Here is a 20,077-nt window from a genome sequence, read left to right as displayed (position 1 = left end):
CAGTCATTTCTTAATTTTTGCCAGGAGATATTTAAAAGAAAAAACGAAATTGAGATCGATATGAGAATTAAGTTGTAGGCCTTTTTAATGATTGTGAATGAAGTTATAGCTTATGAAGGTAATTGCATTCTAGCCCTTATGTGCGCTAGCATCCTCCCACAAGTTAAAGGTCCCATGATGTGGATTATTTTCTTTTTTTTAATGTTTTTTTAATCTTTCCTGAGGTGTACTTATATTGTTAGTATGATTTTTACATTTAAAATTTAGAAATAAAATGCATTTTTATATCCTTATTTTAGTTCTCTGGCTTGAATCCTCTGTTTGAAGGGGTGTGTCTGCTGTGAGACTCAACGCAACTGTTGTGATTGGCTGACATCTTTGCATTAGAAATGCGCTTTACATGTGGAACCCCACTCAAATACATTTACTAGGTGTTTTTTTTTTTTTACTATTACAGCTGTTGAGGTTAACGAATTGTGGAAGTGTTGATTATAGCATTATTTTTTTGTTATTTTCCCATCACATTAAATGGCTGTAGTGATGAGCATTGAGTAGAGAGTCTGTTTATCGCGTGAATGCAGTGATCTTGTCATTGCAACACGTTTTCTCTGACAAAATGCATTCACCACAACTAACAGCAAAAACAATATTGACATGAATACAGTAAGAGCTTCGTTGTGCAGCATAACAGCGTCATTCATTATAACGGCAGTTTGGGCAAATGTGCAGAATATACTCGCGATGTGTGATTGACAGCTCCGAACAATAGAAAGGGAGCATTCTTTAATCGCTCTCTGTAGTTAAATCGCAATTTAAATAACCAATTTGTTTCTTGCTCTGCTATTAAGAGAAACAATGTGAAGTTAATTGTTTAGTTACTGGCTTGATTCACTGATGCATAAACAGTATTAAACGATTTCTAAAGAAAGTCTGTGTGAACTTAAATAATTAGCTACACATCAGTAAATCACTGATCACAGATCAGGCATTAATGAACACTGTTACTCACTGTTTGTGGCAGTGCTGTCAAATCCATATCATAAAAGTCTGTTTGTAAAGCCTGTGCTGATATTGCAACTGAATTAAATGTTTTCTCCAAATTCTCTGGGCGGGCAAAGCAGAGAAAGGTGATGTAACCTTTCTCCTTATGACGACATACGGGGAAGATTCCAGATCAGTCCGTCTGAGCTCTCATTTTCTCAAAGGCAGAGCAGGACACCCAGTGCTTGGTTTACACCTATCAAAATTTCTAGCCACTGGGGGACCATTGACAGGCTAGGGAAACTAGTATTAATGTTAAAAAACCTCATAAAGTGACATTTTCATGAGTTGTTCACAGTGTTAAAGAGATGGATTCTCGTGCTAAACATGGCCAAAGTTTTAAAAAATAATTTCTTTGCCTAAAATCTTACTTCTGGGTTGGTACAAGTTTCGCCTGTTTTTTTTTTTTTTTTTTCGATCGTGGAACTATAACAATTGCATCAGATATCTGTCTTTTGTTGGAAATCGGCACATAAGTGAATATATGTTAATAGAACAACACGAAACATCAGTATTATAGCTTCGTCCACAGTACGCCTCCAGGAGCTCAGCTTTTTCCGGAGAGAATCAGAAAGCTGTATTTTTCTTTTATAAATATGATAAAACTAAAGACTTTTTGGATATATGAAGGATGCAGTACTACTCTATAGGTCCTCAAGATTAACATGAGATTAGGTGAAACTGTGTATGTTATGTACCCTTCAAAACAAACGCCGATATTAATACACATTTAGTAAACCAAATGAAACAATAGCTACACATTTTAATGCTATAAAAGTGTGCACATTGAGAGAAATAGCAGATGTTCATGTTAACTTGAGCAAATGATACTTGAGCTGCTAATACACACATAAATTTGTTAATAAAGTTAATAAAGCGAAAACTGGCATGTTTTAATGCTAGTGAATAAAAGAAAACGATTCCACTCGCATGCCTCTGCTCATGACGTTACCTGGATCAGTGAGCTGCGTCTCGGGCCGAAGACACCACTTCCAGGGAGGCATGTTGTACACGCCTCTGTCCCGTAACTCCACCCCCATGTCAAAACAGTTCGAGAAAGTGAGACACACAGAAACGTGAAGCGCAAAGTGAAAAACGGTATTGCAAGCTCAAACTTGACTGAAACGCAAAATAAAAGCAGCATTGCAAATAAATTAGTAGATATGACCATGGAAAATATGCATTGCAAAATGATTGCTTTTGCGCGGATTCATTTATATTTCGCAATTCTTTATTTTTGTTTGCAAAACATATTTACTTCTCACAATATGTAATTTTCTTTTTCAATTCTTTTCAAATTTGCAAAGTTCACATTTATTTTTCTGAATATTTTCATTGTCGTTTGCAAAACTTTATTCTTTTGCATATATATGCGGCATTATATTGGCTCCATATATATATATATATATATATATATATATATATATATATATATTTATATGTTATTTGTTTTTTATTTACAATCTAATTATCATAACTGTTGACATGATGCCAGAGCTTGTGCAAACATATACACATTGCTTTGATCAGATGTTTTAGAACTGCTTCTTTCTCACCGCTGCCATTTTTATTGTATTTGTCTTATTGAGAAGAGAAAATACATATGCGTCCACAAGTTTGAGCCTGAAGAACAAGTTGCTGGCTGAAGTTCATTTAACAGCTGCAGGTATTGTAAAGGTATCGCTAACTCTACATATAGCCCCTTTAAGTTGACCAAGACAGGATTTGATTCTTTTTTTCAGGGACCGGGACAGTGTGGATGTAAAAAGAACTTGGCCTTTTTTCATTTGGTACAACTCTTGGACCATGTCAAATGTTCTGAGTTTGGTTCTTTTAAAGAGGATTTGAGTGTGAAAATACCCTTAATCTATGCATAAAATTACAGCAAACTACTTTCCAGCTTGTTTTTGATCTGTATTAATTGGTATTCTTACAGTATTTAAGGGCAATAATCAGCTATTCTGATTTTTGTCATCATAATGCAGCCCTAGGTTAAGTACACATTTATCTATAATGACATGACACGCACTTGGGCCGTGTGGATGGATTTTTGCTATTTTGCTTGAATTGTAGTTATGATCTGTCATCTTCCTATCCATTAGAATGAATCTGAGCGTCTGCAGGCACAGGTCGCCAACCTTCGCAGTCAGCAGATAAAAGACACAGAAAAGCATCAGCTACTCATCGCCAGCTTGAACAAACAACTCAAAGGGTAATTATTTAAAATTAGGTCCTGGGGCCGAATTGCAGCAAAATTCCAACTCAGATTCTTGTCTGTTTTGTAGCCATGGTAATCTCATTTATACACTATGCTGTGTTTATAGCAGAAACAAATAATTTTTAACATATTTGTTGAATCAGACTGAGCAGCACACAGGAGTGTCTGGAGTCCTCGCTCATGGAAAAGGAGCACACGCTTGCCAGAACCTCAGAGAAACTGGAGTTTATTGATGGTCTGAGAGAGGCTTTAGAGACAAAAGAAAAACAAAATCAAGAAACAACTGAAAAACTGCTTCAGACTGAACACAATGTGAGTAAATATGAACTGTATTGTAATATTGTGTACATATTTAAAAAGATGACACATCTAGATGATTGGGCATATATTGACCTTTATTTCAGCTGTCTGTCACATGTATTTCAAGTTGAAAATAAATATTTCCAGTAATTGCAATTGTAAAAAAAATGAAATAAAATATACACACACACAGACACACACACATACACATATATACATTCCATCCTGATGATCCAATGGTAGCTATTCGCATCTCAGCTTGTCTAACAGACATTTCTTGCTGGATGATGGACCATCACCTTCAACTCAACCTTGCCAAGACAGAACTGCTTGTGATTCCAGCAAACCAATCGTTTCATCACAGTTTCACCATCAAGTTAGGCACATCATCCATAACTCCTTCAAAAACTGCATCATATAATAATTATTATTAATAATATTAATAATGTTCATCGTCTGGCTGACTACGTCTTGTATTAATTTTTTCTAAAAATCCTGTCATACATGCACAAACTGACAGTCACCACTTATAAGCTACTACTAAATATTGTAGAAACATAATTTTCTGTAAAGTTGCTTTGTAACCATTTGTATTGTAACAATACAATGCTAACAGCTATACAAATAAACTTGAAAAACAGCTAGAAGCCTTGGAGTTATGATTGATGATCAGCTGACTTTCTCAGACCACATTGCTAAAACTGTCCGATCCTGCATATTTGCTTTATTCAACATCAAGAAGATCAAGCCCTTTCTTTCGGAACATGCAGCACAACTCCTTGTTCAAGCTCTTGTTCTGTCCAGGCTGGACTATTGCAATGCCCTCTTGGCAGGTCTTCCAGCCAGTTCTATCAAACCTTTACAATTAATCCAGAACGCGGCAGCAAGATTAATTTTTAATGAGCCAAAAAGAATACGTGTCACACCTCTGTTTATCAATTTGCACTGGCTACCAATAGCTGCTCGCATAAAATTCAAAGCATTGATGTTTGCCTACAAAACTACCATTGGCTCTGCACCCATTTACCTAAATTTGTTACTTCAGACTTATGTGCCCTCTAGAAACTTGCATTCTGCAAGTGAACATCGCTTGATTGTGCCATCCCAAAGAAACACAAAGTCTCTTTTACGGACTTTTAAATTAAATGTTCCCTCCTGGTGGAATGACCCCCCCAACTCAATCCGAGCAGCTGAGTCCTTAGCCATCTTCAAGAATCGGCTTAAAACCCATCTCTTCCATCTTTATTTGACCCTCTAACTTTAACACTCACTATTCTAATTCTATTCTTTAAAAAAATCTATTCTTTCTAATCTTTTTGTATTCTATTTTTTTTTCATTTATTATGCAATTGTGTGTGTGTGTGTAAAGACCTCTAACACTGGCTTGCTCTATTCTTTTTTTATTCTATGTTTTCTTTTTATTTATTATATTATTTAAAAGCCCATGCTACGTGTACTGTGTTAACCTAACTGAGACTTGTTATAGCACTTATATATCATTGCTCTTTTTGTTGTTTTGATTGCTATATATAATATGTGTACACACACATGCACGCACACACCCACATGGATGCATACATACATACAGGGTTTCCGTAGGTCCTTAAAAATCTTAAGTTTAGTTTTTATCAAATTTAAGGCCTTAAATAGTCTTAAATATTCTTTATTCTGAAGAGGTCTAAAATTTGAGGACAGAAAGGCAAGAATTGAGATATGGATTAATGTGATGAATAAACTTAAAAAGGCTTTGATTTCGTTGAATAAATATAATTGTTGCACGTTTTAGAGTCAGGTGCTTTGTGTACTGCTGGTACCGGGCAAACTACTATATTATATATCTGCTTTTATGAAAGAGCCACCTGCTGTCAGATGAATTTGCATTTTCAATAAGCATGACTGCTGTTTATGCGCAGACTAATTAGAAAATTTACCCTTTTTTTTTTCAAAAATACACTCTGCAGTAGGGTTGTGACGGTGAGGACATTTTTCCAACGGTTAATCGATGTGTGACAACACCGGTAGTACCGATATCACCGTGATGGGGGGGTCGTATGAATCTTTGTTTGTTTTTACCTCTTTCCCTCACTTTCCTTTGCTTAAACAGCTTGTTAAACACCATGCACATGTTACTTTAACTTTTAGCGGCAATTTGGCATCAACTGCTTTAATTCAATTCAAGAAACAACAAAATACAACGTAGAACATAGAATTTTTATTAACAAAACGAATAAAAATACACCATGCTAGATCCCTAATATAAAAGAACAAATAACTTACACAGTTTAAATAGGTATAGGTACAAAACTAAAAATCAATAAAGAATGAAGAATATATAATTATGAAACGTAGAACATTTATTAACTATCGCAGCAAGCCTACTCTGCAGACAAGCAGAGTTGTAAATGTGAACTGATGGATCAACAAGAAGATAATGCATTACAAAAATCGAAACAATTAAGAGAGTAATATATATATATATATTTTAATATTATAGTTGCTTGGTAATTTTTTTAATGTAATAGTTCAAACTTTGTTTCTTAACAAAATGGTTTAAAGGCTGAAATGTGAAGATTATCATTCTATAATAATATATACTATATATATATGAGCATGTATACAGTGTATGCTTGCTTTTTGCTCAGGGCTGTTTGCATATTACGACTTGTCCACAAGCTTCCCCTTTAACTGTGTTTCATGCTGTTGTGTGAAGCTTGTGATTCTTTGTTGTAATTGGTGCATTATTACTTTTCCTGCTTAATTATTGGTTTGTAAAATAAATTAACTGAACAAAACATATAAGGAGAAGTGACATAACTGAAAAAAGCACACCCAATGTGGCAGTGCAGCCATGACACGAAACAACTACTGTCGCATCTTACTAACAGCCGAGCCTCTGATACTAAATACAAAGCAAAATTTTTATTCAAGTAATTGCACCGTTGCTATGCAGTTGATTTGAATTACTGCGTATGTGCAGCTTTCCTAACCTATTTTATTGATAGTCCGTTGTCCTTAAATGTCTTGTGTGTTAGAGAGAGAGAAGCACTGACCACTTTGGTTGTAAAACTAATGCCAAGTGTAATATTAATAATCCATTTCTGGCCCAGTTCTACAGTGGTGAAGGAAAGCAATAGCACCCTGAGCTGAAGCAGTAATAATAGCATATTAGCGAAACTAATCTGACAAGCTACAGTATCAAGTCCATATTTGTGTTCTGTGGAGTGAAAAATGTTCCTATTTTGCTTTCTGATGTTGCAGTAGAGAGCTTCAAATGGGCCTTTTTACACATGCTGTGTGAGAAAAATGTTTGGCATCAAATTATAAGTATAGCCTAAATATAAATTAATTTTAAATAGGCCTTTATATTTACACTGTACTAAAGCAAAAAGCAAATATAAGAAAATATTATCTGGAAATATGTTTCAAATTTTTTCTTACCTAATTACATAAAATTAAATATTACATTTTATATATATATATATATTAGGGGTGGAGCGGTACATGTATTTGTACCGAACCATCACGGTACGGACATCTCGGTTCGGTTCATTAGGCCTTACAACGAATACAGGCAATTCACCCCCAATCCAGAAAAGGGCACCCGCAGTAATGCAACGTTGATTAAAAACCAGCTGCCAGCAGAAGAACAGCAAATGCAGTGAATTGCGCACTTGAAAACAAAGCCCACTAAACAGTGACCATGTGCTGATGCTGATTTTGTCTCTCACATACACTGACAAAGCAGTGACAAAACCTCAGACAAAGTGTTCTCAGTGCCGCTGCACTCAACAAGGCAGCCCAAACAGCGTAACAGGCAACATGCTGTCTGTCCTGTGGTGTAGTGGACTGGCAAGCGATAACCTCCCTTACTGGGTTGGCTGGGTCTATTATTATTATGTTATTTTTATTCAATTAAAATTACAATTTATTTTTCCCCACAATAATTACCGCATAACTGACGCACATTATCAGAGCTTGGTGGACATAGTTGTTAGATTTTTAGACATGATTAGACAGATAAATTAATATATTATAATTAATGTGATAGTTCATACTTATAATTGTGCTGTCAGTTGATTAAAAAAATTAACCAGTTAATCTCACATTTTTCTCAAATGAATCGCGATTAAACCCACGTAACATTAAAGTTTTTAAATATACATTTACATTTACATTACATTTACATTTAATCATTTTGCAGACGCTTTTATCCAAAGCGACTTACAAATGAGAACAATAGAAGCAGTCAGGTCAACAAGAGAACAACAACAGTATACAAGTGCCATGACAAGTCTCAATTTTTTTTTTTTTTATAAATGAAAAGACAAGAAAAGGAAAAGTGCTAGTGTTAGTTGGTTAAGTGCAGGTGTAAAAGATGAGTCTTTAGATGTTTCTTGAAAATGAGTAAAGACTCATTCGCTGTACGAATTGAGATTGGGAGGTCATTCCAATAGCTGGGCACAGTCCAGGAAAAGGTCTGTGAGAGTGATTATTGTTTATATTGCAATAATTTCACATTCAATCTTCAAATTGTGCCTGTGCCTAAAATTTGTGCCCGTGTCGTAATGTAACACCTCTTCACCACTCAAGCGAATGTAAATAATGTAATAAATATTGTGGGTATGTTATTTTTCATTTTTCAAAAGCATTTTAGAGCTTTTTACATTTAGTATCCATTTTAGTTTTTTAAACAGTTTAGTCCAGACCCAAGAATCAAGAACAGTGTCGTACATTTAAGAAAATGGCATACAGTACATGTATATGTGATTTATTGAATCACATATGAGAAATTGATACTACCTTCCCATGCAGCTGGCTGAAGTTATAAAGACATGCAGCACCTTTGGGAAGGAAAACTCAGAGATGAAAGCAACCAATGCAGAACTGACACTTAGACTCAGTGTGCTGAAAGACAAGGTAACATCTTATAGACATCTTATATCTTATAAATTTATTATTTATTTAAGATGTCTTTACATTCCATTTTCTTGTTTCAGATCCTGAAGCAAGAGACAACTATAGAATCATTGCAGAATGATCTGGTTCAAACAAACGATGATCTCGATAGACTGAACGCTGCTCATCTAGAAGAAAGAGCACAACAGGTTCATGACTTGCAGAGCTGTGAGCGTGAAATCGATAGACTTCAAGATGTCATCACTGATAAGGACAAAGATATATTGGCACTAACATCCAGTGCAGCAGAATATTCAGAGCAAATTCATGAACTAAAACAGGAAATGAAGATCAAAGAGAATGTGCTGAGTAAAATTGAACAGGGTGTTCAAATCTTTAGAGACCCACAGCTTTCTGACCAACAGTTCTTTAATGCCCTAATGCCTCAGCTGATTGAACAGTTGAAGAGAACTGAAACTGATCTAAAAGTATCTAAAAAAGATTTTGAATTAAAGACTAATGACATTAAAGACTTAACCAAGCAAACAGAAGAGGACAAGAAAACAATTCAGGATCTCTGCATGGAAATACAGAAGCTGAATATGAATCTCAAAGACCAGCTATTGGATAGAGAACAAGTGCATGAAAAAGACTCTTTCCTAGATGAACGTAATAAGTTGCTTGCTGAAGTAAGCAAATATAAAAGTGAGCTTTTAATGTTCACTAGAAAACTTGAGGACCAGGTTGAATGTCAAGAACAGCTTAAGAAAGATGTCCAAGATAAGTCAAAGATAATATCTGTATTGGAACATAAACTGAAGATTGTTCAAGAGGAGACAGTAGCTGAGAGAGAGAGATTTAACAAAGAACTTAAGATTCTAAATGAAGCCAAAGAAAACCTTGAGAAAGACTTGTCTGATAAAATTGAGAGTATTCAATCTGTGAATAATAACAATCGGAAACTAAAGGAATCGCTCGACCAGACTTTGGAAGAGCTTGCAAGACAAAAGCAGCACCTGGATAATGCTAAGGAGCAAATGCAAGCTGTGCAAGATCAGAATTGCAACTTGATTTTACAAGATGAAAATCTCACTAATGAAAATTGTCAATTGAAGAGGGAAATTGAGGCTAGCATCCAGTCCCTCTCTGATGTTTCAGAAGAAAAGAAAAGACTGGCAAGCAAAATATCTGAAGTTGAACAGCAGCTTTCAGAAAGTGTTAAAACAATAGAAAACTTGCAAATAGATAATGAAGAGCTAACACTCAAAGGAAATGAATTGAATAAAGAACTTGAGCAAAACAAACAGTCATTTGCTAATATTATTTTAGAAAAAGATGGCATTGTTAGACTCCATGAGACACTGAGCAGGCAACATCAACAATTACAAGAAATGTTTGAAGAGAAACAAAAAGAAGTACTTACACTAGCCCAAGTTGTTTCTGAAATGAATAACAAGGTTGCAAAAACACTTAAAGAAAATGAAACACATGCTTCTAAGATTGCTAGTCTTGATGAACAGAATAAGTACCTTCAGAAACAAACAAATGAACAGATGAAGTCACTCACAGAAACAACCAAGGAGAGGGAGATTCTACAAAACAAAATCTTGACTTTTGAAACACAAGTTGTGGAAAACTGTAAAATCATAGAAGGCTTGCTTAAACTAAAGGAAGATTTGATTTTGCAAGTAGAGGAGCACAAAAATATAGAAAAGAAACTGCAGTCTGGAGCTGAAACCTTGCAGGAAAAGTCTTTAGAATGTGCAGCCCTCTGTAAATGCCTCAAGGAGTCCAAAGAGGAAGTAGATCATCTTAGGAGAGAACTTGAATCCACCACTTCTCAAGTCCTTCAGTACAAACATATTGCTTTTGAAAAAGAAAAGACCTTAACAGATCAAAGTACTCAAATGGAAGCTTATCAGCACCAAGTCAAGCAATTACAAGATAGTCTTTCTATTCTTCGAGAACAAGGTAATAATTATAAATCAGGTCTGACAGAGAAAGACACACTGCTGCAGAAAGAATCAAATTCATGTCGTTTGCTACAAAACGAACTTAGTCATGAACGAGAACTTGTTTTTATCCTTCAACAAGAGATGAGTTCTCTGAAAATGGAGTATTCCAGACTGAACCAGACTTTAGAAATGAAAGAAAGTGCTTTAAGAGAGAAAAATCTTGAATGTCAGAATCACTCAGATGAATTGTACAGAAGAAATGAGTCTGTGCTGTCACTAACTAGTCAGCTTGGTATTATGAATGAAAATATTGTGAAGCTTGAATCTGACAATGCACATTTAAAAGGTACTTTGGAGGAGCATTTAGCAGAAAATGTAAGATTAAAAGAGGCGCTCAGACAGAAACAAATAGAGGTTGTGGAATATCAAGATAATGCCCAGGCAATGAATGGACAAAACATTATAATTAAATCTGAATTGAAGAATTCAATGGCAGAAATATTTAGACAACAAGAGATGACCACATCCCTACGAAAGGAATTGGAAAATAAAAGTGTCGAACTGGCATCTTTGGCAGAACAGTTAGAATCCAAACACTCTCAACTTGAAGCTTTACAACTTACTCTGCAAGGGAAAGAGAAAGTTTTCCGGGCACAGGAGATGACTGTAAATAAGATGCAAGTCAAACTGTTGGAAAGTGAAAGCCAAATCACCCAGAAAATAACAGTGATCTCTGAGCTACATGAAGAAGTTCAGAATTTGCAGACTGCTTTGCAAGAAAAAGATTGGTTATTGTTAAATAAAGATAAAGAGTTTTCTCTGGTTAAAAAGACGTTAATGGCACAATCAGAATCATGTGAAGCAAGACTGAAATTAGAAGTGAACGAAATTGATAAATTTCAAGGAGAGTTCAAAAGCTTACAAGAAAACAATAGCCATCTCATCAACATCATTAACGAAAAGGATTATTTATTGATGCAGGAGAAAGAAAAGTGTCTGCACTTGCAAGGTAGTGCATCAGAACTTGAAAACACAGTTTCACAATTAACCTGTCAAATAGAGCGATTAACCTCAGAGATCACACAACTCCAGGAAACACAAACTGAGAAGGAACAAGTCATGCTTGCTGCTCGGTCACAAGTGCAGAAACTGGATGAACTATACAAGAAACTTCAAGAGGATTACGATTTGACCAAACAAGAGTTGCTTAAAGTTATCAATGAAAAATCATTAAAGGAAGAAGAGATCTGTAAATTGGTCCTGGAAAAAGAAGAGATCTGCAGAAATTCCAGTTATCAGATTCAGAGAATTCAGGACCAGCTGCAACATCACAAGTGGCAATCCAGCAAAGTGGTAGAAAACAAGACAATGGTGAGAGAGAAATACCATATCCTGGTTAGTGCTAAATACCTACAGTAGATAGATACACTTAACTTAAGTGATCCATTGATTATGCAGTTATGATGTGGGTATTATGTCCCAAAACTTGCTTACAATTCTGCTATACATTCAAACGTATGTACTTTTGTCTTTACAAAAAGGGTACATAATTTTAGGGCATAGTTTAAGTAGGTGAATGATGCAGAAACATTTTAATTTTCAGGGAGATTTTGAGTAATTTGGTCTCGGCACTCAAAAAAACTTTTCCTGTTTTACGAAAAAAAAATTACATTTATCTGTATCTTCAGGAATCCATGGCTTTACAGGGTAAAGATATGTCTCCAGAACACTGGGTCCAGTTGCATAGCCATCTGCAGGACTGCCAGCGAGAGATTCAGCAAAGGGATTTTAGCCTCCAACAAATCAACATCAAGGTATGCATCCAAATGTTCCCTCTGTAAAGCAAAAGAAAGTGTTATATTTATTGCCGTGAATTGTTTTCCTTTATATTTGTTCAAGTATTATTATCTTTGTATATCTACTAGTTGCAACAGGCAATTGAGGAAAAGGAAGGGGTGTCCTCCCAGTTAAGCACCGTTTCCAAGATGCTCAGAGACACACAGCAGACTGTTAGTGAGCTCCAGAATCATTGCTATTGGCAGGAGAGCCAATTTCAAAACCAGTATTTACACACACAGGTGAGTTTGTGTTTCTGTAAAGGTTTCTAACCATTCCACATTGTCCAGTAAAATTTTGGTGCTTTTATTTGAACTTACATATTTTTGTCACTGGGTTGTTGGCTAAAAGATAACATGAATGACAGATCCTTATAGTGTTAAGCCTGGCTCACACTACAGGAGTTTTAAAATCATAACCGATTTTGAAATGTGGTTGCAGCACACATAAGGAGAATCTTTGCAGATTATCTTCCCTCAAATATTAAACATGCACACACTACAAGATTTGAACATCGTGGCACATCACACACTTATGGGATGAAATTAGACTCAAAATGATTGACAGATGCACGCAAAAATATCAATGTACTACATCAATTTTATACATGTATCTTACGAACCACAAACAAATGCCTTTCAATTTGATTCAGGATTAAATGATTGTGCAGCGATGTGTCCATATACAGACATGTTTGCAAATAAAAATGTTCTGTTCTGCATTAATATATCATAAATTGCTCATGCAAAAAGGAATCCATGCATATGTGGATCGGGTGACACGCTTGCATTAATTCACGTCTAGTTCGAGTCAATCTTGTTCGGTTCATTTGGATTTTGAGACTTCGTTTTCACAGTTTTCAGCATTTCACGTCCCACACATACACACACACACACAACTACTAATGAACAAGGCCCAGTGCAATTCATTAACTTGTACATGATTTGAAAAATTTGCGAATGTGCGTCACTACAGTGAAACAAATGCTTTTCAACCGGTGTCTGCAGAGTTAAGAATTACATTAATGTGCAGCATTTTGTTCAAATAGAGACATATTTGTGAATACAAATCTTATAGTTTGTATTAAAAAATATCATAATTTGTAGGGATTAAAATGTGCATTTGTGGATCATGCGAAGTGTGTGCATTCATCCGCGTATCTTCTGAGTCGATTCTATTTGATACATTTGAATTTTAAGACTTTCATTCCACCCTTTAAGCCTTGCCCAATCCACACACACAGCTCGCAATCCACACGCAGCTGAGCCAAAGAAAAACAGCGACCACTAGATGGCACTACAGCCCCACTCACCTGCGCATTCCATTGTGTACAATTTTATGAATGTTACATTGTGTTTTCTTTGTATCTTTTTGGTCTGGCTATTCTCCTCTGCCAGTAGAAATACAATAAAACAGTTTTATTGAACTTGTTCTAACTTAAGACACAGAATAGCTTATATTAATTTGTCCAAACAAGAACTTCGTAACAATAGCCTACCATGTTTTTTTTCTTTTTTCTTGAATTCAACGGCACGTTGTCAGTTATTCCTTCCTTGTAGGCTATTATTATTATTATTATTATTATTATTATTATTATTATTATTATTATTATTTATTATTATTATATATAGGCTTACAACATTGAACCAAACATATAGATACACTATAGAGTCTAGATACATTGGTTAATAAATAGCCCGTAGTACAATCCGTGCCATTCAGCCTGAGCTGGGGTCAAACATGAAGAGGACAATTTTTTCATGTGCAGAAGACCATGATTTATTTTTATTTTTTTGGGAAAACGGGTTAAGTACAAAGCCTGGTTTACATAGGCCTAATAAATAATAGTCTGAAGCATTCAAATTCAAGTAGCCAACATTGTGAAATGGAAAAATTTGGATTCGATTTGAGAGTAAGGAAGAAGATTATAGGGCCAAACAATAAAAAAAAAGTAATAAGTAGCCTATATAAAATGTTCTAGCTATTTATGCGATCCGCTTGAACTCGGAATAGGCGATAGCCTATAAAACACTAAAACACTTGTTTAGTATAGTTTAGTTTAAGTTAATTTAATAATTTAATTAATTATAAATGTGCGATCACTGATGGCTTAAATGAGCGACTATAATAGCCCTTTTAATAATAATAATACAAGGAAGGAATAAACTGACAATGTGCCGTTGAATTACAGAAAAAAATAAAATATGGTAGGCTATTGTCACAAAGTTCTTGTTTGGCAAAATTAAGCTATTCTATGTCTTAAAACAAGTTAAGGTAGAGTTAAGGTTAAGGTATTTCTATGGCCAGAAGAGAATAGCCAGACCAAAAAGAAACAAAGAAAACTCAATGTAACATTCATAAAACTTTACACAGCTGAATGTGCACGTGAGTGGGGCTGTAGTCCAATCTAGTGGTCGCTGTTTTTCTTTGGCTCAGCTGCGCGTGGATTGCGAGCTGTGTGTGTGGATTGGGCAAGGCTTAAAGGGTGGAACGAAAGTCTCAAAATTCAAATGAATAAAATAGAATCAACTCAGAAGAGACGCGGATGAATGCACACATGATGTATGATTCACAAATGCACATTTTAATCCCTACATGCACAAATTATGATAATTTTTAATACAAATTATAACATTTGCATTCACAAATATGTCTCTATTTGAACAAAATGCTGCACATTATACTGCACATTATGTACAATGTAGTACATTGATATTTCTGCATGCATCTATTAATCATTTTGAGTCTAATTTCATCCCATACACACTGCAAAATATCATTAAGATTATCATGCCAGAGGGACCGCCTCACCTGATCTCATGCAGCAGATCATCACTGATTTATTGTTCATTTTTTTAGCATGCTAGTAGATTTCTGCACTCACCCAGTGAGGCGATTTCACTCCAGCAGTTCTCTTTTTCCTTACAGTTGTGATGCATTTTTGACACATTATACATTATAGTTGTGTTACTACAAACTGTCAAGAAACAGTTTCCTCTATCTCCACTATCAAACTAAGGCCGTACATCAGCGGTTTTGCACATTGGATGTGAAAGGACTGATATAGCCATCATCATGCCAATTTAAATTCTAAATATCAAACATGTTTGATAATAATGTGTGCGAGCAGATCGGGAGGTGCAAGATTTGATCGGTGAACGCCTCACAAATAATACCAAATAATCCATGCCAAATATCGGGACAGATCAAGGTGCTTGACAAGATGTTAGCTCCAATTCTTAGTGGGGGGAATCGGGGGTAAATCGGGCTAAAAATCCTGTAATGTTAGCCAGGCTTTAGTGGATGTGAAGTTGTTGGCAATTGTGGCATTACCTGAATATTGATATTTGATTCTTTAAGTTCTATAATGAACATTATTATTCCAGGTATCTAGATGAAGACAATTAATATCAGCTGATCAATAAATGTAACCTGTGTCTTATAGGTAAAAATATCAGTTTTCAAATAGCTCACTAAACTGCATTGTTTCAGTCCTGTTGATAAGTTTTAAAATAAAAAATTTAATAATGTGCCAAGTTGGAAGGTTCCTTCCTTGTATTTGATTTCATGAGTATCATAAATGTTTAAAAAGTAAGTAGTTAAAATTAGTTTTCTGATTAATTGTAATTATTATTAGTTTTATGTTCATTTAAAGAAGGTGTGCACACAGAGGTGCTGCAGTACAGTGGTACAGTAATCACATGACTTTTTTGTGCTTTAATCAAAATGGTGGCACTGTCAACAAACTTGACAATGTGTACTTGGGTCATGCTGCCTACCAATTTTCATATATATATATATATATATATACATATATACAAGTTTTGCCTCATTTCCTGTTTTGGCTCAACATGGTTAACTTTTCATTATTTTAACTTTTAACAGTCCAGCAATACATTTTGATGAACAAGATATATAAAAGTTTCAATGCCATACACTCCAAGCCAGATGAATCATAATGAAAAGAAATCTAACAGAAAGAACTGGTGCGACAACACCTAGTTCTTGGATCTGAAAAAGTAACTGATATGATGAGGTGTTGAAATGAAATTATAATAAAGTCTTGCATATGTTTAAGTCTGTTAATTTTTCAACAGGGTTCAGTCTACAAAGAAGTTCCACCAGGAGCCCCTCAGGAACCAATCAGTGCCAATTTTAACCCAAGTGGAGCAGACATTGGAGATCTCAGGATGAGGTTTGTCAGACAGACAATGTTTGTAGATGACTCGTGTTGTAAGCTTTTTGTGTGATACTCTCTTAAATGTTTTGTCCAGGCTGGCTGAGGCAGAGTTTCATCTGTCTCAGTTAAACTCCAGATTAGAGGAGGAAAGATCAAGGAGAGAGGCTGCAGAAGAAGCCATGCGGTTGACTGAACAGAAAGTTAAGAGGTTATTTCCTTTGTTAAATCACTTTTTTAAAAGCTCATAATATAAATCACATAACAGTGGTGTGACTAAAGTCCACTGAAGCTGGAGCATGAGCAAATAATATTTGTAAAATGTTAGCACAATATGCTTATGATCTTCTTAGGGAGCAGGGCCTTGGAGCATCCAACCCAGTCTTGCATGAATCTGCATGAGTGACTTAACATTCTGGAACAGCTCAATAGGGAAGCCTACCTTCTCTGTAAACTGGAAATGAAATAGAAGGGATTTTACCAGACGCTATCAAATAAAAAGCTAATCACAATGCTTCTCCTAGCATGTGAGAGTGGAAAGAATGAAACCCTCTATCGCATTAGCATTTGGACATCCTCTTGTACTTTGTAGAGAATCGAATGAAAGCCAGCTTTCCCCTGTAACCCATGTTGTTCTGCAGATTTTGAAAGGATCATAGTATTTCAAGAGCATCCCTTGGCATAGATCTTCTGAGATCACACTGTGCTGCTTGGTAGGAATGTCACACTTCAGGCATATCTTATTCACCCTTTCTGTCGCTTTTTTGTGTTTCCTTTTCTCATTTTAACTTCTTTTTTGACTGCTGGGCTGAAAAAATATTGGCTGTGTCATTTTCTATCTTAAATAGTAGGGATGCACCGAAATGAAAATTCTTGGCCAAAACCGAAAAAGAGAAAACCAAGGGCCGAAAACCGAAACCGAAACACCGAAAGAAATTATGGCAATTATTAGTACCATTGCATTTATTGCTATGACCGTGTACTAACTTTACTAAAATTAAGACATTGCAATTGCATAAATTAATATTAAAGTTTCAAAGATAATTACAATTACATAAATTATTAAAAAAAACATAAAAATACATAATTACAAATTATGCAAATATTTATTAAGCACATTGCAACAATGCACAGTATTAAAATAAAATTCAAACTAAAAATGTATCCCACTCATGTGTATATTAAATTATAATGTACAGGCCTACTGGCCTGCAGAAAGGTTTTAAAATTAACTGTTCTCTCATAAAAACAAAGTGCATTTAGGTGAAGTCTAGCTGTTGAGCAGTTGAGCTTGTCATCTGCCTGACATTTGAGAAATATTTGAGAGAGTGTATTTAAATAGGGCTAGGGCATAAATAAACATTTTTATCAAATTAAAGCAGAAATCTAGCAGAAAAATGGCTACAATCTGATATTATGTATGTGTGTGTGTGTGTGTATATATATATATATATATATATATATATATATATATATATATATATATATATATATATATATATATATAATGTCACATATATAGTAGCCTAAGAACAAAATAGCCAACGTATTATTATTATTTGAGGCACTTTCTTGCAGAATTCCACTGAACATATCAGACAACGAGGGTGCATGCCCCTCATCTGGTGCAGAGACGGGTCTTTTTTCTGCGCTCTGATCTGTCTCCTGCGCTTGGCGCTTGGCGCTTCTCGGTCTCCACGCGGGTTCTCCGCATCCAGCGCGGCCTGGATCATTTCTTGTGCGCGCTGCCTTATTTCCGCATCCAAGTAATGGTCTTTATAACGCGGATCAAGCACATTCGCGATGAAGTGCAGAGGATCCGAAAAGATCTCAGTGAGACGTGGGCTAACAGACTCTATAAGACTGTACTTTTCTTTGTTTTCACTTCGTGGTCCGTCTTAATCTCTTTGTTAGGAGACGCTTTAGTGCTGTGAATAAAGGAATAAGAAGAGAGAGAATGTTCTCACTGGTGTGAAGTGAATGTCGCGGGGAGCTCGTGGTCTGCGCTATACAGGTGCACGTGCAGGTCGCTGTTTCTGTTTGCGTCATCACAACATTTCGGCCGTGTTGTTTCGGTGATAAAAGTCTATCGGCCGAAAACCGAAAATGCCATTTTCGGCCGAAAATTTTCGGTGGCCGAATATTCGGTGCATCCCTATTAAATAGTCCTGTAGACTTTGGGGCCTAGTCTTGTGTAGCCTGACCTCCAGACTTACGGTAGAAGGTCAGGGAACCTTGGCCACTTTGAATGACCAAGGACCGCCCAACAGGCCATATGACTGACAGGAAAAACAACCAGAATCAGAATCAGAATGAGCTTTATTGCCAGGTATGTTCACACATACGAGGAATTTGTTTTCGTGACAGAAGCTCCGCATTGCAACATAACAGCGACAGAACAAAAAACACAATAGGAATAAAAAATACAAAAAAATACAAATAGGTGGGTAAGGAATGACAATATACAAATTGACAATGTATGGCAGGTATATTACAATGAGCATTTATGTATGTACATGCATATTATGTGCAAAAAATTGTACGCTAAGTATGTATGTTAGATAAATAAGTGTAGTGTATATAAATATAAATAGTGTGGTGTGTTCCACGGTTATTATCAGCTGTTCATAAGATGGAATGGCCGAGGGAAGAAACTGTTCCTGTGTCTGGTCATTCTGGTGTTCAGAGCTCTGTAGCGTCGACCAGATGGCAACAGTTCAAAGAGGGAGTGTGCTGGATGTGAGGGGTCCAGAGTGATTTTGCCAGCCCTTTTGCTCACTCTGGATAAGTACAGTTCTTGAATAGAAGGTAGTGTTGTACCGATAAGTCGCTCAGCAGTCCAGACTACCCTCTGTAGCCTTCTGAGGTCCGATTTAGAAGCTGAGCTGAACCAGACAGTTACTGAAGTGCAGAGGATGGATTCGATGATGGTGGAGTAGAACTGTTTCAGCAGCTCCTGTGGCAGGTTAAACTTCCTCAGCTGGCGAAGGAAGTACAACCTCTGCTGGGCCTTTTTCACAATGGAGTCAATGTGAATGTCCCACTTCAGGTCCTGAGAGATAGTGGTGCCCAGGAACCTGAATGACTCCACTGCAGTCACAGTGCTGTTCATGATGGTGAGTGGGGGAAGTGCAGGGGGGTTTCTCCTGAAGTCCACGATCATCTCCACTGTTTTGAGCGTGTTAAGCTCCAGGTTGTTGAGAGTGCACCAGACAGCCAGCTCTTTAACCTCCTGTCTGTACGCAGACTCGTCACTGTCCTGAATGAGGCCGATGAGTGTGGTGTCATCTGCAAACTTCAGGAGCTTGACAGAAGGGTCCTTAGATGTGCAATCATTAGTGTACAGGGAGAAGAGCAGTGGGGAGAGAACACAGCCCTGTGGAGCTCCGGTGCTGATTGTACGGGTGCTGGATGTGTATTTTCCCATCCTTACTAGCTGCTGCCTGTCTGTCAGGAAGCTGTTGATCCACTGACAGATGGAGGTGGGCACGGAGAGCTGAGTTAGTTTGGGCATGAGGAGGTTTGGGATGATCGTGTTAAAGGCCGAGCTGAAGTCCACAAACAGGATCCTCACATAAGTCCCCGGTCTGTCTAGGTGTTGCAGAACATAATGCAGTCCGATGTTTACTGCATCGTCCACAGACCTGTTTGCTC

At 36.3% G+C, this 20,077-nt stretch overlaps 1 protein-coding gene across 2 annotated transcripts in view; it reads left to right on the top strand.

Annotated features, from left to right (window-relative positions):
• The window catches only part of LOC132101331 (golgin subfamily A member 4-like), a 94,348-nt gene that overhangs the window by 54,596 nt on the left and 19,675 nt on the right, over positions 1–20,077 (top strand). The window contains exons 12-19 of one of the 2 annotated variants that reach the window (XM_059506215.1): positions 3,144–3,253; positions 3,403–3,571; positions 8,372–8,476; positions 8,557–11,781; positions 12,099–12,224; positions 12,336–12,498; positions 16,351–16,441; positions 16,521–16,634. In XM_059506215.1, coding sequence (XP_059362198.1) covers positions 3,144–3,253; positions 3,403–3,571; positions 8,372–8,476; positions 8,557–11,781; positions 12,099–12,224; positions 12,336–12,498; positions 16,351–16,441; positions 16,521–16,634 — 4,103 coding nt within the window. Of the gene's footprint in view, positions 1–3,143; positions 3,254–3,402; positions 3,572–8,371; positions 8,477–8,556; positions 11,782–12,098; positions 12,225–12,335; positions 12,499–16,343; positions 16,442–16,520; positions 16,635–20,077 lie in introns of both variants that reach the window. The other variant, XM_059506214.1, reaches the window with a different exon arrangement.

Source organism: Carassius carassius, chromosome 23 (genome assembly GCF_963082965.1).
Source record: "Carassius carassius chromosome 23, fCarCar2.1, whole genome shotgun sequence".
In the NCBI taxonomy this organism is placed as follows: Eukaryota; Metazoa; Chordata; class Actinopteri; order Cypriniformes; family Cyprinidae; genus Carassius; species Carassius carassius.
This window is presented reverse-complemented; position numbering and strand designations above follow the sequence as displayed.